Here is a 19,964-nt window from a genome sequence, read left to right as displayed (position 1 = left end):
CAGAGAGGATCCAGATACAGTAGTACTACTAGAGGGGATCCAGATACAGTAGTACTACTAGAGGGGATCCAGATACAGTAGTTCTACTAGAGGGGATCCAGATACAGAAGTACTGCTAGAGGGGATCCGGATACAGCAGTACTACTAGAGGGGATCCGGATACAGCAGTACTACTAGAGGGGATCCAGATACAGCAGTACTACTAGAGGGGATCCAGATACAGTAGTACTACTAGAGGGGATCCAGATACAGTAGTACTACTAGAGAGGATCCAGATACAGTAGTACTACTAGAGGGGATCCACATACAGCAGTACTACTAGAGGGGATCCAGATACAGTAGTACTACTAGAGGGGATCCAGATACAGCAGTACTATTAGAGGGGATCCAGATGCAGTAGTACTACTAGAGAGGATGCAGATACAGTAGTACTACTAGAGAGGATCCAGATACAGTAGTACTACTAGAGGGGATCCAGATACAGTAGTACTACTAGAGAGGATCCAGATACAGTAGTACTACTAGAGACGATCCAGATACAGTAGTACTACTAGAGGGGATCCGGATACAGCAGTACTACTGGAGGGGATCTGGATACAGCAGTATTACTGGAGGGGATCCAGATACAGTAGTACTACTAGAGAGGATCCAGATACAGTAGTACTACTAGAGGGGATCCAGATACAGTAGTACTACTAGAGAGGATCCAGATACAGTAGTACTACTAGAGAGGATCCAGATACAGTAGTACTACTAGAGGGGATCTGGATACAGCAGTATTACTGGAGGGGATCCAGATACAGTAGTACTACTAGAGAGGATCCAGATACAGTAGTACTACTAGAGGGGATCCAGATACAGTAGTACTACTAGAGGGGATCCAGATACAGTAGTACTACTAGAGGGGATCCAGATACAGCAGTACTACTAGAGAGGATCCAGATACAGTAGTACTACTAGAGAGGATCCAGATACAGTAGTACTACTAGAGGGGATCCAGATACAGTAGTACTACTAGAGAGGATCCAGATACAGTAGTACTACTAGAGGGGATCCAGATACAGTAGTACTACTAGAGGGGATCCAGATACAGCAGTACTACTAGAGGCGATCCAGATACAGCAGTACTACTGGAGGGGATCTGGATACAGCAGTACTACTGGAGGGGATCCAGATACAGCAGTACTACTAGAGGGGATCCGGATACAGCAGTACTACTGGAGGGGATCCAGATTCAGTAGTACTACTAGAGGGGATCCGGATACAGCAGTACTACTGGAGGGGATCCAGATACAGCAGTACTACTGGAGGGGATCTGGATACATCAGTACTACTTGAGGGGATCCAGATACAGCAGTACTACTGGAGAGGATCCAGATACAGCAGTACTACTAGAGGGGATCCAGATACAGCAGTACTACTAGAGAGGATCCAGATACAGCAGTACTACTAGAGGGGATTCAGATACAGCAGTACTACTTGAGGGGATCCAGATACAGCAGTACTACTAGAGGGGATTCAGATACAGTAGTACTACTAGAGGGGATCCAGATACATCAGTACTACTGGAGGGGATCCAGATACATCAGTACTACTGGAGGGGATCCAGATACAGCAGTACTACTGGAGGGGATCTGGATACATCAGTACTACTGGAGGGGATCCAGATACATCAGTACTACTGGAGGGGATCCAGATACAGCAGTACTACTGGAGGGGATCTGGATACATCAGTACTACTGGAGGGGATCTTGATACATCAGTACTACTGGAGGGGATCCAGATACAGCAGTACTACTGGAGGGGATCTGGATTCAACACTTGCAGTAGTTTTACCTCTAGAATAAGACTGTCACATTTGGGGATAGCATTGTGCAATCTAGAGTTTTTCTTTAGCGGTAGACCGGGGGAATACAGAATAAATAATTACGCACTGCACAAACACTTTTTCATCAGAATACTGGAGGTTGTGGGGTCAATATGGCCGTTGCTTCATTAGAACTAACAAAATGTAGTTATGGAACGTTAATCTCACGTCACAGTAACTGATCCAAGAGCATTTCTATAGCATTGCCTTTACCATCACAACACATAAGTGAGTCATGGAAGAAGTTGTCACAAAAAAAAAGAATGACTCTTTCCATCGAAGGTCGGCTAATGGCTAATGTGTCAACATGAAACATCCCACTAACATCACAACAGGACACGGTAAGTACCTTCAACACCAAAAAACTGTTGCTTAGGACACTCATTGAGCCACAAGCCGTCTCTCACTAGCTACCTTCTTTAAACAAACAGCTACTATACTCTTTAGTGTGTCTGAAGCGGGAACAGGTGGGTCAAACGCAAGCCAACAATCCCTGGGATCCTCTGTACATCTCAGACACAGGTCACATCAGTTACGTCCGATTCACCGGCGCTCCGCTTGGACCACTGATGTCACTTACTAAAACAAACATGCCTAACGAGGCGAACAATTGGATTGCCACTTACCGTTAGATTTTATTGAGCAACTTCTCTTTTCCGCTGACACTGGCAAAGACCACGGACCCTTGTTCCCGAGGCCTGCCTGCCTGCTCCAGGGGTATAAAATGGGGGGAGAATCTGGTGTTCTGCCTCAACCAACTTTTCCTTCAGCATTTCTGCTACTCTTCTACAGAGCTTCTTCACCACCACCTCCACAGGTAAGAGCCGGGGGTCTCTTTGTGTTTCACTGGAGGGTTGGGAACCACAGTTGGGTTACGGTGGCAGATCTTGGGGATGTAGATGTCACTAGAATCTGAAAACAACCCTGGAACTCTTACTGTTTTTGTTAAAAAAATGTATTTAGGTCAGTAACAACTGTATTTTACTTCATCTAGTGAGCTATTCCTGTATGAGTGCTTATGGAAATAGTTGTTTTGTTGATGTAAGGCTATGGTTTCTTTTAGAACATGCTGAATGACAATATTACACCAGAATATGGGTCGTGTCGTCAGCATTACACAGAAGGAGTAATGTCACTCCTAGAAGAATAGAGATGTTTCTCGTGCACTGCATGAAACTCCCACAGTGTTAACATACCTGTTTCGTTTGTCTTTCCCTCCTCCAGCCCATCATCAACATGGCCCTCTGGCTCCAAGCTGCATCTCTGCTGGTGCTGCTGGCCCTCTACCCTGGGGCAGACGCTGCAGCTGCCCAACACCTGTGTGGCTCTCATCTGGTGGACGCCCTCTATCTGGTGTGTGGAGAGAAAGGATTCTTTTACAACCCAAAGAGAGATGTGGATCCCCTAACAGGTAAGACACCTCTAGCACTGTCTGAATTCAAAAGACTTCATATCTGCTCGACAACTCAACTTGATCTAAGACCACGAGTTACTTTCCTGTTTTTGTGTGTATGTGTGTCGAAATGACATTTAGAAAACGCATGGTCACTTAGAAGAAACTACAAATATGAAACTGAATGGGGAAGGCAATGATGAAACACAGAAAATGACAGTAGTCCATACAATATGCTGCTTGATGTTATGAGGTAGCACTCACTCAATGTGCCTTTCTCCTCTGGCAGGGTTTCTCTTTCCAAAATCGTCCCAGGAGAACGAAGTTGCCGAGTACCCATTCAAAGACCAGATGGACATGATAGTAAAGAGAGGTATTGTAGAGCAGTGCTGTCACAAGCCTTGCAACATCTTCGACCTGCAGAACTACTGCAACTGAGGCCTGTCTCACCGCTACGCCTGCTCTTCTCTCTGCCACTCTCCAATGCGCAGAGGCATCATCCCCGTCTCAAAGAAAAGGCTTCAAGTGCAGACAAGAAATGGCATAGACATGTTTTATTTTTCCTAGAAAATAAAGTTCTATGAAATGAGCAAGCACTTTGTTTTCCTTTTGTAAATGGGCCTTATGTTTGGAGTAGGCTACTATGACTTCTGTTCAATTTGTGGTTCTGATTTTCTCATTATCCCGGGTTGAAACCAAACTATTGTAAATGTATATTGTAATGCAGACAAAATGGGCACGAGAAACACTCTTCTCACGCCACTTCGAAAGAGTTTCGCCTGGAAGTGACTTTTTTTGTAGCAGGTTAGGAGAATTAATTAACCCTTTCACCCTGCTCCTCTGCACACTCCACTAGCGTCCAGTCGAAGCTAGCATCCACTACAAGACCGTGGTACTTGCCAATGGAGCAGCAAGCCCCTCCCTACCTTCAGGCTATGCCCAAACCCTAAACCCCAACTCGGGGTCTCCATTCTGTCACCTCTGGTCTTCTGGCTCTCCTACCACTACGGGAGGGCAGCTCCCCCTCAGCCCAGTCCAAGCTCTTCTCTGTCCTGGCACACCAGTGGAGGAACCAGTCTCTTTCTAAAGCTAGGACAGCAGAGTCCCTGCTCACCTTCCAAAAACATCTGAAACCCTACCTCTTCCAAGAATATCTTAAATAATCCCACAGCACCTAATATCCATTAGATTGGGCAAAAACGAATTGTTTGGTTTTAGGAGGATAATATAATGTCTTTCTTGCATACATTGTGTTGTATGATGAAGTCCTACAGATCTGCGCTTCTCAAAGTGGACACTAGGGGTCAGTCTTCCCTCAGATTTACAGAGACATAAGACAGAGATGATGATCACATCAAAAAAAAATGAATGGAATGAATCGAGAGGTTTTAGTTGAGTATAGTTTAGATTATAGGATGTCCATTAGCTGTTGCACATGCAAGCAGCTACTCTTCCTGGGGTCCACATCAAACACGTGACAAAATACACAACAGTTATAGACAAGAACAAAATAAGAACAGTAAGAACATTAAATATAAAAAATGTGAATAAGATAAGAATCATATATCGTCAAGACACCGAGAGACAACAACAATACTTTTTACACACTTCATGTTTACATTTTAATGTACTTATATACAGTACAGTTCATTTAGATCAATATGATTAAATTATATTAACAACCTAAAATGTTGTAAATATAACTAATTTGATAAAGAAGACTTTCTTTTTAATTTGTAATTTATTTAACTAGGCAATTCAGTTAAGAACACATTATTATTTTCAATGACGGCCTAGGGTTAACTGCCTATTCAGGGGCAGAACGACAGATTTGTACCTTGTCAGCTCAGGGATTTGAACTTGCAACTTTTCGGTTACTAGTCCACCGCTCTAACCACTAGGCTACCCTGCAAAGTATAGGGCCGTTCTCCTATGCATTAACCAATGGTTGTGGTAACGTCATCGACTGTGCAGTCGGGTGTTCAGAGGTGCGTTCATTTCGCCTGAACGTTTGGTACATTGCGATAACATCTGTAAATGTTATCGCAATGTAACATCCACAACTTCCTTGTACGTTCTTGAACAGACTTTGAGGTACGTTTGCTCCCGTTTGGTGGGTGTGGCGAGGTGTGGCTTGACGCAATAAGTGTCGTTTTTAAAGTGTGATTGCCATGCTGCCAGAGTCCCCGAAACCCCCTCCCCGTTTTTTTTCGACTGAGCCTTCAGTATAGCACCGTTTCAGTTCAATTGAATGTTCCAGAATGTAAAAACGTACTGAAAGCAGCCCAGATTGCTTTAACATTCTCCCTTGCTAATTCGATGGACACGTCAACCACTGGTTAGCTAGTTGATAGGTAAATTACCTATCCAGACGTTGTAAGATCTGGTAGGCGTCAGCAACGTCTGAGCAGAGGGACGTGCCCTTGATCAGTAGTGAAAGCGCAGCGTCGTCGCCTGCTCTTTTCGAGGCCAATGAGAGAGCTGCTGACGGAGGTAATGGGCGGGCCAGACGTACACCTGAGCAGGTCAGGGTGACTTGATTTGTGTGCCCACGCCCCCTGTGAATAATCGGTCGGATCGATTCGTTTCTGCGAACGTTGTTTTTTAATGCGTGGAATTAAGAACGATCACATTGGGAACGGATACTTTTACCGGTCTCTTTTTTAGCCTACTACTACTTTTTCGGCTACTTCGAGATTTATTGGATATTAGCCTAAATCAACACAATGCAATATGTTCATTTATCTAAGGATTCATGCCGAAACGGTACGTTTATAGACTAATACTTCAATGTCATCATATTATTGTAGGCTACGTTATTTAATGGGAAATGGGGGCCTACAATATTTTTTTTTATGTTTGTTATATAGCAACAGCAGGCTTATTCACGAAGGGCGTATTACAGACAATAATACCCATGGGTTGGCATCCGTAAATACACTTAATAGCCCAAAAATGATATTGTCAGAAATGATTTTCTAAACGTCTTCACCTGGAGCAGAACACAAAGCCAGTTTAAATGTATGATTTTAAAAGCAATTGTTTGAAAATATTTTAGAATATCAAGTGGGGTTGTTCATGTCTTTGAGCTACTTTTAAATGAGCTAATTTCCAAAGCCAGTTTTTTTTAGGTCATTCCACTTGAAATGTCCATATAATTGATGATTTCTACGCTCATGAGAATTGTAATCTCCGTTGTGTGTGAATAGAACACCTTTGTTGACAGAGAGAACATGTCACTGCACCATGCCAATGCGGGGGCATTGTTCAAATGGTGAGGTCATGTATTGAATCTGCCAGTCTCACTAAACATGAAATGTCATGTGGATTTCTAAAGTAGGCTATCTAATCTTCTTATATTTTCTGTCCCAATGAAATCCAAAGAAATTGAGCCTAATTTTAGTTGACCATTCCAATCTTTAATTGGGCTTTGTGTAGATAGGTTAGTGTTGATAACATACAACGTGAATACACTGGTATCATTCTAACTGCCATGGATATTACTATTGTGACATAATAGTAATCAGTCAACACATGACCTGGTTAAGCAATCTGCTATGTAGGCCATTACCACTGTGTGTTTTGGATTGGTTTCTCTTCACCAGATGTTCTAATAGTGTTTATTGTACATAAATGTCCAGGTATTTACTTAGAAATAACATGGTGATCACACAATAAGAGCGTAATAGCTTTCATAAAGCTATAAGGCCCGAGCAGGTGTAGTGTAGGTGTGCCTGGAAACAGCCCATAGCTGTGGTATATTGGCCATATACCACAAACCCCCAAGGTGTCATTGCTATTATAAACTGGTTACCAATGTAATTAGAGCAGTAAAAATAAATGTTTTGTGAAACCCGGTGGTATACGGTCTGATATACCACGGCTGTCAGCCAATCAGCGTTCAGGGCTCCAACCACCCAGTTCATATGAAGCAATAATGTTAAAAGTGATTTCACTCTGCTTGTTTTTCCAGGTTCCATAATAAGGCTACTGTGTCCATCTCAGACTGCGGTGTGTATAGTCAACGGGGAGGCAAACCTCCTCAACACCTCCTTCACTGACAATCACAATGCCACAGAGACAGGGCTGTCAGCCGTCGGCAACAACTGGACCAACTATAACTTCTGGACTGGTTTGACCTTGGCGGTGCTGTCGGCCTTCCTGATTGGAGGAAGTGTGATGCTGAAGAAGAAGGCCCTGCTTCGCCTAGCCAATAATGGACAGACCAGAGCAGGTGGGGGTCTTCACTGTTTAATGATGTGGAAAAACACAAAGACAAGTCACAGTACACCACAGGAGGGCATTGTCCTTATTTTGATCAAAGTTTTATATAGAATCAAGTTCTGATGGGTATCTACTGACAGTCATTTTTTTAACGTCATCACTAGCCGAACTCAGCCCAGTACCACGTCCTGAATCTTACACACCCTTCTAGCCGGCTACCACCCAGTACCACGTCCTGAATCTACACACCCTTCTAGCCGGCTACCACCCAGTACCACGTCCTGAATCTTACACACCCTTCTAGCCGGCTACCACCCAGTACCACGTCCTGAATCTTACACACCCTTCTAGCCAAACTCCGCCCAATACCACGTCCTGAATCTTACACACCCTTCTAGCCGGCTACCACCCAGTACCACGTCCTGAATCTTACACACCCTTCTAGCCGGCTACCACCCAGTACCACGTCCTGAATCTTACACACCCTTCTAGCCGAACTCCGCCCAGTACCACGTCCTGAATCTTACACACCCTTCTAGCCGGCTACCACCCAGTACCACGTCCTGAATCTACACACCCTTCTAGCCGGCTACCACCCAGTACCACGTCCTGAATCTTACACACCCTTCTAGCCGGCTACCACCCACTACCACGTCCTGAATCTTACACACCCTTCTAGCCGACTACCACCCAGTACCACGTCCTGAATCTACACACCCTTCTAGCCGGCTACCACCCAGTACCACGTCCTGAATCTACACACCCTTCTAGCCAAACTCCGCCCAGTACCACGTCCTGAATCTTACACACCCTTCTAGCCGGCTACCACCCAGTACCACGTCCTGAATCTACACACCCTTCTAGCCGACTACCACCCAGTACCACGTCCTGAATCTTACACACCCTTCTAGCCGACTACCACCCAGTACCACGTCCTGAATCTTACACACTTTTCTAGCCGGCTATCACCCAGTACCACGTCCTGAATCTTACACACCCTTCTAGCCGGCTACCACCCACTACCACGTCCTGAATCTACACACCCTTCTAGCCGGCTACCACCCAGTACCACGTCCTGAATCTACACACCCTTCTAGCCGGCTACCACCCAGTACCACGTCCTGAATCTTACACACCCTTCTAGCCGGCTACCACCCAGTACCACGTCCTGAATCTACACAACCTTCTAGCCGGCTACCACCCAGTACCACGTCCTGAATCTACACACCATTCTAGCCGACTACCACCCAGTACCACGTCCTGAATCTTACACACTTTTCTAGCCGGCTATCACCCAGTACCACGTCCTGAATCTTACACACCCTTCTAGCCGGCTACCACCCAGTACCACGTCCTGAATCTACACACCCTTCTAGCCGGCTACCACCCAGTACCACGTCCTGAATCTACACAACCTTCTAGCCGGCTACCACCCAGTACCACGTCCTGAATCTTACACACCCTTCTAGCCGGCTACCACCCACTACCACGTCCTGAATCTTACACACCCTTCTAGCCGGCTACCACCCAGTACTCTACCCTGCTATTTAGAGACTGCTGCCCTATTTACATAGTCATTGAACACTGGTCGCTTTAATACTGTTAACATACTGTTTTACCACTTTATATGTACACTGAGTGTACAAAACATTAAGAACACCTTCCTAATATTGAGTTGCAGTCTATGTCATGGTGCATGTTCATTATGTTTTGTACACTCAGTGTATACACTGCATTCTAATCATAACTACTGCTATTACATACCATTTCCTGTTCAGATACATACCATTCACATACATATATATTTATTTATGACTCTGATGTTTATCATTCTGTTAGGTCTTCATTTTTTAAAACATAAAAAAAATATTTTAGATTATTGTGTGCATTGTTATTGTATTGCTAGATATTCCTGTATTGTTGGAGCTAGAAACATAATCATTTCGCTGTACCCGCGATAACATCCTGTACAACTGTGTAGGCGACCAAGAAACCTGGATTTGATTTGACTATGACCCAACAGTATGATATTTCAGCTCTCCGTATGGATAGTGAATAGTACATCCAGTTCCTGTTTAAAGGTTGTTGTAGTATCTAAATACTGGACATGAACCCTGACCGAAACGGTGAAACACAGTCTGATAAAAGACTCGTTCTCTTGTCAGTTATATAACGTTTGATTAAACAAGCTGTCCTGAATATCAGGGTTTCCTGAGGACGAGAAACAACTTGATTTGTTATTGATTTGTTTGTCTTCTATTCTAATGAATGCCTTGTTTGCTGTGTTCTGTGCAGGTGAAGGTGGTCATGGATATTTAAAAGACTGGCTATGGTGGAGTGGACTTCTAACCAGTGAGGTTTTGTTGTTGTTGTTGTTGTTGTTGTTAAATCTATCCTCAATGTTTGTCACAAGCACTATAATGTAAAGTGGGAATACCAGTAGTTTTATCATAGTTCTGTTGGGTAGCTAGTAGAACTATAAGCCTTATCCCAGGGGTGTTGAACTCATTTTGCCCCCAGGGGCCACATTCGGTCTTCATTGAGTTCCCGGAGGGCCGCACTGATTTTACATTTAAAAAAATTAATAATTAGATTTTCTTGCTGTCAAAATTAGTAAACATTTCTCCTCTAGCCATTGTTTTGGGAATTTTCGATGATCCCTGACTGTTTAGTGATCATTAGCGAGCTGGACAGCCAAGAAACCGTCTCCAAGAACCGTAAAGGATTAGGACTACATCAATGTTTTTGCATTATGTCCTGCCTCTCACAGTGGGTGCCGGTGAGGTTGCCAACTTTGCAGCGTACATGTTTGCTCCAGCTACTGTGGTGACTCCTCTGGGCGCCCTGAGTGTCCTTATCAGGTACCCTTACTTCTCTGTTGTCTATTAACACACAGCCTTCACATACAGGTACTTATACTCTCTCCGGTTTCTCATTTTCCATGACTGTGTAAAATCTCACACCGTTGTTGTCATTTTTGCACCCTTTATTTTGGTGTACGCGGAAACTTATTTGAACTTTCAGGAGCTGTTGTGTGTGTGTTTTGTGTTCGTGTTGATACTGTGTATCCTCACATGGAAGTCATTGTTCTACAGGTTTACATTAATATTCAAATGAGTGTCATTGTGGCTTCTCTCTGGACACAGTGCAGTGCTGTCCTCTTACCTGTTGGGGGAGACACTGAATCTCTTGGGGAAGCTGGGCTGTGTGCTCAGCATACTGGGCAGCACTCTCATGGTGATCCATGCACCTGAAGAAGAGGAAGTCACTACCCTGCAGCAGATGACTGACAAATTGCTTGACCCAGGTACATTGTTTATATTCATTGACATAGGAATTATTCACACAGCAATTCTTTTATTAAGGGCAGTGCAACAATGAGGTAATGAACATGTCATTTAGAGTAGAGAAACTTCAAAGATGCTATCGTCATTATTGAGCAAATATGTAGACAGAAGGACAGGCGGTACATATGCACCAGGGAATAACACCTGTCTGTTCCCTAACTACCTTCCACCACACCCTAGAGAAACACTTATCTCCCTCTCTCCTCTGTGTCAAGCCTCACTTCAATGGCTCCTGTGTATCCGCTTTGTGTCTCTAGGCTTCCTTGTGTTTGCCAGTATCCTGCTGGTGGCCTGCTTGCTGCTTATCTTCTACTTCTCCCCCCGTGTGGGCCAGACCAACATCCTGGTCTACATCGGCATCTGTTCCCTGCTGGGAGCCTTCACCATCTCCTCCGTCAAGGGCCTGGGCATCGCCATCCGCACAGTGACCTCTGACCCGGCCGTGGTGCGTCACCCGCTCACCTGGATCCTTCTGGTGTCACTGGTCAGTTCCATCGTGGTCCAGGTCAACTACCTGAACAAGTCTCTGGACACCTTCAACACGCTGCTGGTCTACCCAATCTACTACGTGTGTTTCACCACCGTGGTGCTCACCACCTCCATTATCCTGTTTAAAGAGTGGGGGACCATGTCTGGTGTGGATGTGGTGGGCACCGTGGGGGGCTTCCTGGTCATCATCTTAGGGGTAGCCATGCTGCACCTGTTCAAAGACATCCACGTCACCCTGGAGGGCCTGGCCAGCAGAATGTGTCAGCCGCTGGAGGTGAAACGGGAGGACAAACACATCCTCGTTGAGAATATGGAGAGCCTGCCTCCCATGAGAGAAGACGCACCCAGAGTCTTCATCATCAGCTGAGAGACTGGCACCCAGGATCTTCATCATCAGCTGAGAGACTGGCACTCAGGATCTTCATCATCAGCTGAGAGACTGGAACTCAGGATCTTTATCATCAGCTGAGAGACTGGCACTCAGGATCTTCATCATCAGCTGAGAGACTGGCACTCAGGATCTTTATCATCAGCTGAGAGACTGGCACTCAGGATCTTCATCATCAGCTGAGAGACTGGCACTCAGGATCTTCATCATCAGCTGAGAGACTGGCACCTGAGAGAACTCTTAGCACATTCACTTATGTAAATATGTATTTGTTAGTCTTTTTATTGGTAGTTTTATGTAGATTTGTGACCAGAGCTGTTGTTGACTATGTCTATGATGCTCCAGGATGCTAAATAGCTACTGAGGACCTTTGTCTATGAAGGTGCCAGAGAATAGATTACATTTTATATAGTTGTTTATACTTGTGGGTGTTTTTTAACCTCAGTTAATGACCATGCGGGTTGCTGATGACGCCGCAGTCTATGTAGACTGCTGCTGAAGACCAATGTTTGTGATTCATCAAGGCATTTTAAAAAGGGCTATTTTTTTTATATATATATATACTTTGCATTTTAAGATGTTGACTACATTTCATATTTCTGTTGCCTGTCACTCATTTCAATAAAAAATGTTCTATTGTGTGCCTTTTCAGTGGAGAGATGAGGAAGTACTGTTGTCGCAGCTCTTACAGTTGAGCCCAGGTCGGGGATTGAGATGTTTATACTCAGTAAGAACCACAGCACCTTTAAATGATAACATAGAGATTAAGATCCAAGCTAAAGTCTCAAAACTCAAAACAATGGCAGCTTTTGCAAGAGCACACATTTACTTAAACCGCCACACCCAAAAAAAAACGTCAAGCTCTCTTCAATAGGCCCATTGTAGCCTAATACCAGCGTGCGGAGACACGCCGTGTGGCCACACAGTACACGGATTTGCTTGAAGCAATCGGCTACATGACGTGAATAAGATTGTTCGTGTCCCGTGACCGTTGACATATTTGGAAATTGCTCTGGAAGAAATGTAGCACACCCAATCAAACGGCAGTTTGAGGACAGTTACTTTTTACAGCATTTAAAAAATATATTAAGACATTCATAAGTATGAATAGCTTTACACGTTGTAAACTTTGAACTTGGGAACCTCAATCTTGATATTTGATGTAGTATACTGTATTATTCCCTTCCCTATTGGTCATGGCCTGGGAATCATGGCCTGGGAATCATGGCCTGGGAATCATGGCCTGGGAGTCATGGCCTGGGAATCATGGCCTGGGAATCATGGCCTGGGAATCATGGCCTGGGAGTCATGGCCTGGGAATCATGGCCTGGGAATCATGGCCTGGGAATCATGGCCTGGGAATCATGGCCTGGGAATCATGGCCTGGGAATCATGGCCTGGGAATCATGGCCTGGGAATCATGGCCTGGGAATCATGGCCTGGGAATCATGGCCTGGGAATCATGGCCTGGGAGTCATGGCCTGGGAATCATGGCCTGGGAATCATGGCCTGGGAGTCATGGCCTGGGAGTCATGGCCTGGGAGTCATGGCCTGGGAGTCATGGCCTGGGAATCATGGCCTGGGAATCATGGCCTGGGAATCATGGCCTGGGAATCATGGCCTGGGAATCATGGCCTGGGAATCATGGCCTGGGAATCATGGCCTGGGAGTCATGGCCTGGGAGTCATGGCCTGGGAGTCATGGCCTGGGAGTCATGGCCTGGGAATCATGGCCTGGGAATCATGGCCTGGGAGTCATGGCCTGGGAATCATGGCCTGGGAATCATGGCCTGGGAATCATGGCCTGGGAGTCATGGCCTGGGAATCATGGCCTGGGAATCATGGCCTGGGAGTCATGGCCTGGGAGTCATGGCCTGGGAGTCATGGCCTGGGAGTCATGCTAAGGTTGGTTTCACTAATTGACGGTGTGGGAAGGCTGAGAGATGACTAACCGTGAGGAGTGGAGTTTCACTGTTGTGGAGGCATTTTATTGCCTGAGTCACCTCATTGTGTGTGTGTGTGTGTGTGTGTTTTATGAACTGGGATGTAATAGTTCGATCCACAGTATGTGGGATCTAATCATTTTGTTATGTTATGAACACTATGATATTCCTCTATACCTACAGGATCCATTACAACTTAACAGTCCAATAATTACTGGAATAGGAAGTAATTAACCTATAGCAGCAAGGCTCATTATTACAGGCCCATTGATTGAACGCCAACACAGAACCCCTGAAACAGTATCAGTGCAGTTCTGAATTTGTACTCAGTAAATTATTCAGTGTGCTTGTTCTGGCTTCCCAACTATATCCTCTGAGACAAACAGGTTCCCCTGCTTTTTTTTTCTTTTTCTAGGGATGAAGTGTGCTCACTGGTCTCAGTCAACAAAGATGTGTCAGGTGTCTGCACCACTGAGCTTTGTCAGGAGCAGAGCAGACTAATTATGTGGGTTGGCTGTTAACTGCTGAACTGGGAGAGAGAGAGAGAGAGAGAGGGAGAGCGAGAGAGACTTTGTTGTCTCAGACAGAGCCCAGGGACAGGTTGCTACAGAGCCCTCAGAAAGGTAACAGACTAAAGTAATTATCAACGGATGAAGGTTTTAGTGTGTCTACACCCTACCTAATCTAGTTATCAGACCAAATAGTTATATTTTCTAGTTGATTCGAAAATACTAACTTTTCAAATACTTGAGGGTGGTCATATCTAGTTTTCATAGAGTTTCATAGAGTTTCAACTAAAATATCTTCTTTGATATTCAAATACTGGTCCCAGAAAAACCAAATGATATTTGGAGGTATTTTTAATGTATGCAAGTTATTTTTTTTATTTTCATTTTTTTATTTTTTTGATGGCTGACAAATATCTTGTGAATAATAACAGCAGTTAGTTTAGCTAGTCTAAATATATTAACATGTCCAATAATTACTGGAATAGGAAGTAATTAATAATAATATGAATATTAATATAGCCTATAATTAAATGCATGAGGGACATGGAATCCAATCAACATTAGACTAGACCACTTTTTGCAGCTTCTAATACATGTATTTCTATAATTAGTGACACTTCACATCAAGTTCTTACGTGTAGTAACTTTGTGAATATGACAATGGCAATTGTTTACATGGGACGTTTTTAAATTGCTATATTTATTTATTTATATTACCTTTATTTAACTAGGCAAGTCAGTTAACAACAAATTCTTATTTTCAATGTCATCCTAGGAACAGTGGGTTAACTGCCTGTTCAGGGGCAGAACGACAGATTTGTACCTTGTCAGCTCAGGGATATGAACTTGCAACCTTTCGGTTACTAGTCCAACGCTCTAACCACTAGGCTACCCTGCCGCCCCTATAATTTGCATAATAATGGAGTTATTACAAAAGTGAAATAAGGAAGTAACTTTTCCTCGTGTACAGTAGTTACAAAAAACTCTCAGCTTATTGCTTTTGCAATTAAAATGCAATTACCAAAATATTATGTAAAAAAAAACATGAAAATAAAATGGCAGTTTTATTACACAGGCACAAGAATAGTTTTCACCAGTTAAATGGCAAAATGTAGATTTACGCTTTAATAGACATACTCAAAACGAACTGCTATTCATGTGTAATTACATGATTCTGACATGCCAAAACTTGGCATATTTGGAAAGAAGACATCTGGGAGATTGAGGAAATGATCAGAAGATAGATAGGAGTTACATAGTTCAGAATATACAAGATCAAGCACACACAAAGATAACTGTTATTTACCAGCTATAAGTGAATTATTGATGACTAGAGCTGGAAACACATCAGATGGCTTCCACAACATGTGAACAATATCAGAAATGTTTTTATATTGATAGACCTAACAACTAGAAATGGGAAGATGTTTAAGTAAGTTGTGTCAGGTGTGGTCACGGGAAGTTTCCAAGTCTCTGAGCCAGGACTGCTAACCATGTGTATGTGTATGTGACAAATAAATTTGATTTGATTTGATTTAAAGGACTAAATTGGGGACTTTACATTTAAGAGGTTAAGTGTTCTATCCATTCTCTAACATGCACTTCCAGATAAACTCAGGGGAAAAAAGAAACGTCCTCTCACTGTCAATTGCGTTTATTTTCAGCAAACTGAACTTATTTGTATGAACATAAAATTAATTAACTGAGACATAAACTGAACAAGTTCCTCAGACATGTGACCAACAGAAATGGAATAATGTGTCCCTGAACAATGGGGGGTCAAAATCAAAAGTAACTGTCAGTGTCTGGTGTGGCCACCAGCTGCATTAAGTACTGCAGTGCATCTCCTCCACATGGACTGCACCAGATTTCCCAGTTCTTGCTTTGAGATGTTACCCCACTCTTCCACCAAGACACCTGCAAGTTCCCGGACATTTCTGGGGGGAATGGCCCTAGCCCTCACCCTCCGATCCAACAGGTCCCAGACGTGCTCAATGGGATTGAGATCTGGGCTCTTCACTGGCCATGGCAGAACACTGACATTCGTGTCTTGCAGGAAATCACACACAGAAACGGCAGTATGGCTGGTGGCATTGTCATGCTGGAGGGTCATGTCAGGATGAGTCTGCAGGAAGGGTACCACATGAGAGGGTCTTCCCTGTAACGCACAGCGTTGAGATTGCCTGCAATGACAACAAGCTCAGTCCGATGACACACCACCCTAGACCATGACGGACCCTCCACCTCCAAATCGATCTCGCTCCAGAGTACAGGCCTCGGTGTAACGCTCATTCCTTCGACCATAAACGCGAATCCGACCAACACCCCCGGTGAGACAAAACCACGACTCGTCAGTGAAGAGCACTTTTTGCCAGTCCTGTCTGGTCCAGTAATGGTGGGTTTGTACCCATAGGCGACGTTGTTGCTGGTGGTGTCTGGTGAGGACCTGCCTTACAACAGGCCTACAAGCCCGCAGTCCAGCCTCTCTCAGCCTATTGTGGACAGTCTGAGCACTGATGGTGTAACTCAGGCAGTTGTTGTTGCCATCATGTACCTGTTCCGTAGGTGTGATGTTCGGATGTACCGATCCTGTGCAGGTGTTGTCACACGTGGTCTGCCACTGCGAGGACAATTAGCTTTCCGTCCTGTCTCTCTGTAGCTCTGTCTTAGGCATCTCACAGTACGGACATTGCAATTTATTGCCCTGGCCACGTTCAGGCAGATGAGCAGGGAACCTGGGCTTCTTTCTTTTAGTGTTTTTCAGAGTCAGTAGAAAGGTCTCTTTAGTGTCCTGTTCATAACAGTGACCTTAATTGCCTACCGTCTGTAAGCTGTTAGTGTCTTAACGACCGTTCCACAGGTGCATGTTCATTTAATTGTTGATGGTTCATTGAACAAGCATGGGAAACAGTGGTTTAAACCCTTTACAATGCAGATCTGTGAAGTTATATGGATTAGTTTACAACCCTGGCATTGTTGAAGGCAGCCAATCCAATAACAGTCACTTCCTGAGATCTGTATTCCAATAGTTTAAAAAAGTGGTACTTTTTTTGTGTTTGTCACCTCCAAAGTAGCTATTTGTTCCCCCTCGAAAATAGTTACTTTCCACAAAGCATAGTTAAAATTATAGTTATCCCAGTTCTGGTAGCGATCACCCACAGGTCATGTTAGGGTTACTAGGCAGGCTGGTGTTACTAAGGGCTTGATCCTATATGTGAAATGAATGAAGAGAGGGTGTGGTTTCTTTCTTTAGCCTATCACTAACCCAGTCTCAACAAGGTGAAATGAAGAGAGGGTGTGGTTTCTTTCTTTAGCCTATCACTAACCCAGTCTCAACAAGATGAAATGAAGAGAGGGTGTGGTTTCTTTCTTTAGCCTATCACTAACCCAGTCTCAACAAGATTAAATGAAGAGAGGGTGTGGTTTCTTTCTTTAGCCTATCACTAACCCAGTCTCAACAAGATGAAATGAAGAGAGGGTGTGGTTTCTTTCTTTAGCCTATCACTAACCCAGTCTCAACAAGGTGAAATGAAGAGAGGGTGTGGTTTCTTTCTTTAGCCTATCACTAACCCAGTCTCAACAAGGTGAAATGAAGAGAGGGCGTGGTTTCTTTCTTTAGCCTATCACTAACCCAGTCTCAACAAGATGAAATGAAGAGAGGGTGTGGTTTCTTTCTTTAGCCTATCACTAACCCAGTCTCAACAAGGTGAAATGAAGAGAGGGCGTGGTTTCTTTCTTTAGCCTATCACCAACCCAGTCTCAACAAGGTGTAACATGGAGAGGAGAGCGTCTTTCTCCAGCCCTCGCCCTACAATCCCTGTTTCCTTAGAAAAAAATCCTCATCGTGATTAAAAATAATACCACCAACAATTTGCTGAAACACTTGTGGTTATGCTCTGTTTTTCACATGTATTGTATGCCATTATAATGACAACATTTTAAAAGATAATCTATGAAATTCCTTGGAGGTGTGTAACAATTATGGTTAATGTTCACATTGTGTATTTAATGTAAAGCACACAGTAGGAAATTCAGCTAGATTGATAGCTGAGCTATCACAGCTCCAGACACAATGAGACATAATAATGGAACAAGCAGTACACAAGATGTCCACTAGATGGCGATATGCTCCCATTCATAGAGCAGTAACCATTACTCCTCTGGTTTTAGGCTACTTATCATCCATACTACCATAGACGACAGGAACACAATTGCAGTATGCAGAATAACAGATGTGTTAGCTAGATTAGTAGATAACATACAAAAATGTTGTAGACTCTGGGGGTTAAGAGAAGTGTCTACTTTGGGTGTATCAGAGACTATTGTACATACTATTGTACCATCATACATTAGTAGTCTACACAGTAGTGACATTGTGAACCAGTCAATATCAGTCAAAGGTCAGGGTTGTGGGGATGCATGAGGTCGGGGTTCTGGGTATTCATGAGTCAAAGGTTGGGGTTCTTGGTATGCATGGGTCAAAGGTCAGGGTTGTGGGGATGCATCAGTTTTCGGCTCCCTGGTGGCGCAGTGGTCTAAGGCACTGCATCTTAGTGCTAGAGGTGTCACAGACACCTGGTTCAATTCCAGGCTGTATCACAACTGGATGTGATTGGGAGTCCCATAGGGCGGTGCACAATAGGCCTAGCGTCATCCGGGTTTGGATGAGGGTTTGGCTGGGTTAGGGGCTGGGGTAGGGGAGGGTTTGGCCGGGTTAGGGGAGGGTTAACTGACTTTCCTTATTAAATAAAAGGTTAAATGACTTTGTCTTCTTTTTTTCCTCGGTCTGAGGATAGAGAAGAGAAATATATTTGTTGTTGCAGCAGTGTTTGCTTCATTGGCCATAATGTAGTGTTGATGAAGTTGATTAGTCTCAGTCATTCATCTGCCAGTGCGTTGGTGGGCTCATCATATCCTGTTTCCTCCTCGTTGTTTATCAACCAGTTGGTTTCTGCCTTTGATGGTCATTTAAATCCCTAATCTTGTCACAGGGATTTGTCTCGCTGCCACTCAACTTGAAACAACATTTTGGTCACAGTAATATAGTATGTTGTGCCTCCCTCCCTTCCCGATCATTCTATTTGTACATATGTAGGATCTTATTTTGTGCCAGTTTGCTACAGCCAGAAAATAATCCTGCGGCAACAGACAATGTTACTTTTAATTTTCAAACTTCAGAAGTCTTTTTATACCTCAAATACACTACAAGTTTTACATGTCCTGCGTTGCACAAAAGTTATCCTAATAGAGGGTGATCAAATTAAGATCCTACACCTGTATGCGATGACGAAAACATGTTATTAACGCGAAGTGGCAAAGGATTAAATGCATAGGCCTTCATAAGTCTGTTCCCATTTCCTATTTGTTCATCGCTCATTGTGTGTTGTGTTAATTACTGTGATCACTCAACATCGAGTCCCGCTCTGGATTTCAGCTGCCTTCCGTGCAAATAAAGGATGCAAAGAAATTACATTTTCAACTAAACCGGTTGTCTGCCTCTAGCTAGATGGTACCAAGTGGAGAAATCTATGCAATATACTCATAATGCGTGCATGTAGCTACTATATAAATGATACGAGGCAGCAATGTTCGTTTTATCGCATGTTATATTGAGCCTTTGTGGATGTTACAACATGTATATGTGACCTATGCCAGAAAGGCTTGGCAAGCTTCGGCACGTTAACAAAAGGCTTATTTTCAAGCATCTCCAGATGCAAGTGGACCTCCAATGCCACTATAATCTAATTCACTCACTCTTTGCTTCCTGCATTTCCCTCTCCAAAACATCGAAAAGGGAATTAGCCC

The 19,964-nt window shown here is 43.9% G+C and overlaps 2 protein-coding genes across 2 annotated transcripts; both read left to right on the top strand.

Annotated features, from left to right (window-relative positions):
• The first annotated feature begins 2,619 nt into the window (after positions 1-2,619).
• Positions 2,620-3,849, top strand: LOC100136703 (preproinsulin 2). The gene is given in 3 exon segments (NM_001124670.1): positions 2,620-2,684; positions 3,092-3,278; positions 3,550-3,849. Coding segments are annotated over 2 exon segments (324 nt in total). The 5' UTR covers positions 2,620-2,684; positions 3,092-3,103; the 3' UTR covers positions 3,699-3,849.
• A 1,651-nt stretch (positions 3,850-5,500) lies between these two features.
• nipal4 (NIPA like domain containing 4) lies at positions 5,501-12,349 on the top strand. The gene is made up of 6 exons (XM_021617427.3): positions 5,501-6,026; positions 7,234-7,494; positions 9,780-9,836; positions 10,255-10,345; positions 10,631-10,791; positions 11,089-12,349. The coding sequence occupies exons 1-6, from the start codon at positions 5,987-5,989 to the stop codon at positions 11,685-11,687; spliced, it is 1,209 nt and encodes a 402-aa protein (XP_021473102.1). The 5' UTR covers positions 5,501-5,986; the 3' UTR covers positions 11,688-12,349.
• The last annotated feature ends 7,615 nt before the right edge of the window (positions 12,350-19,964 follow it).

This window comes from Oncorhynchus mykiss, chromosome 10, assembly GCF_057628025.1.
Source record: "Oncorhynchus mykiss isolate SJ-2025 chromosome 10, ASM5762802v1, whole genome shotgun sequence".
Lineage (NCBI taxonomy): Eukaryota > Metazoa > Chordata > Actinopteri > Salmoniformes > Salmonidae > Oncorhynchus > Oncorhynchus mykiss.
Note: the sequence above shows the minus strand (reverse complement) of the source record. Positions and strands in the feature narration are given on the sequence as shown.

Coding starts and splice junctions, on each gene's coding strand:
- nipal4 (XM_021617427.3), top strand. CDS start 5,987: ATGCAATATGTTCATTTATCTAAGGATTCATGCCGAAACG. Junction 7,495..9,779: donor TAATGGACAGACCAGAGCAG/GTGGGGGTCTTC, acceptor TGTTCTGTGCAG/GTGAAGGTGGTCATGGATAT. Junction 10,346..10,630: donor GCCCTGAGTGTCCTTATCAG/GTACCCTTACTT, acceptor CTCTGGACACAG/TGCAGTGCTGTCCTCTTACC.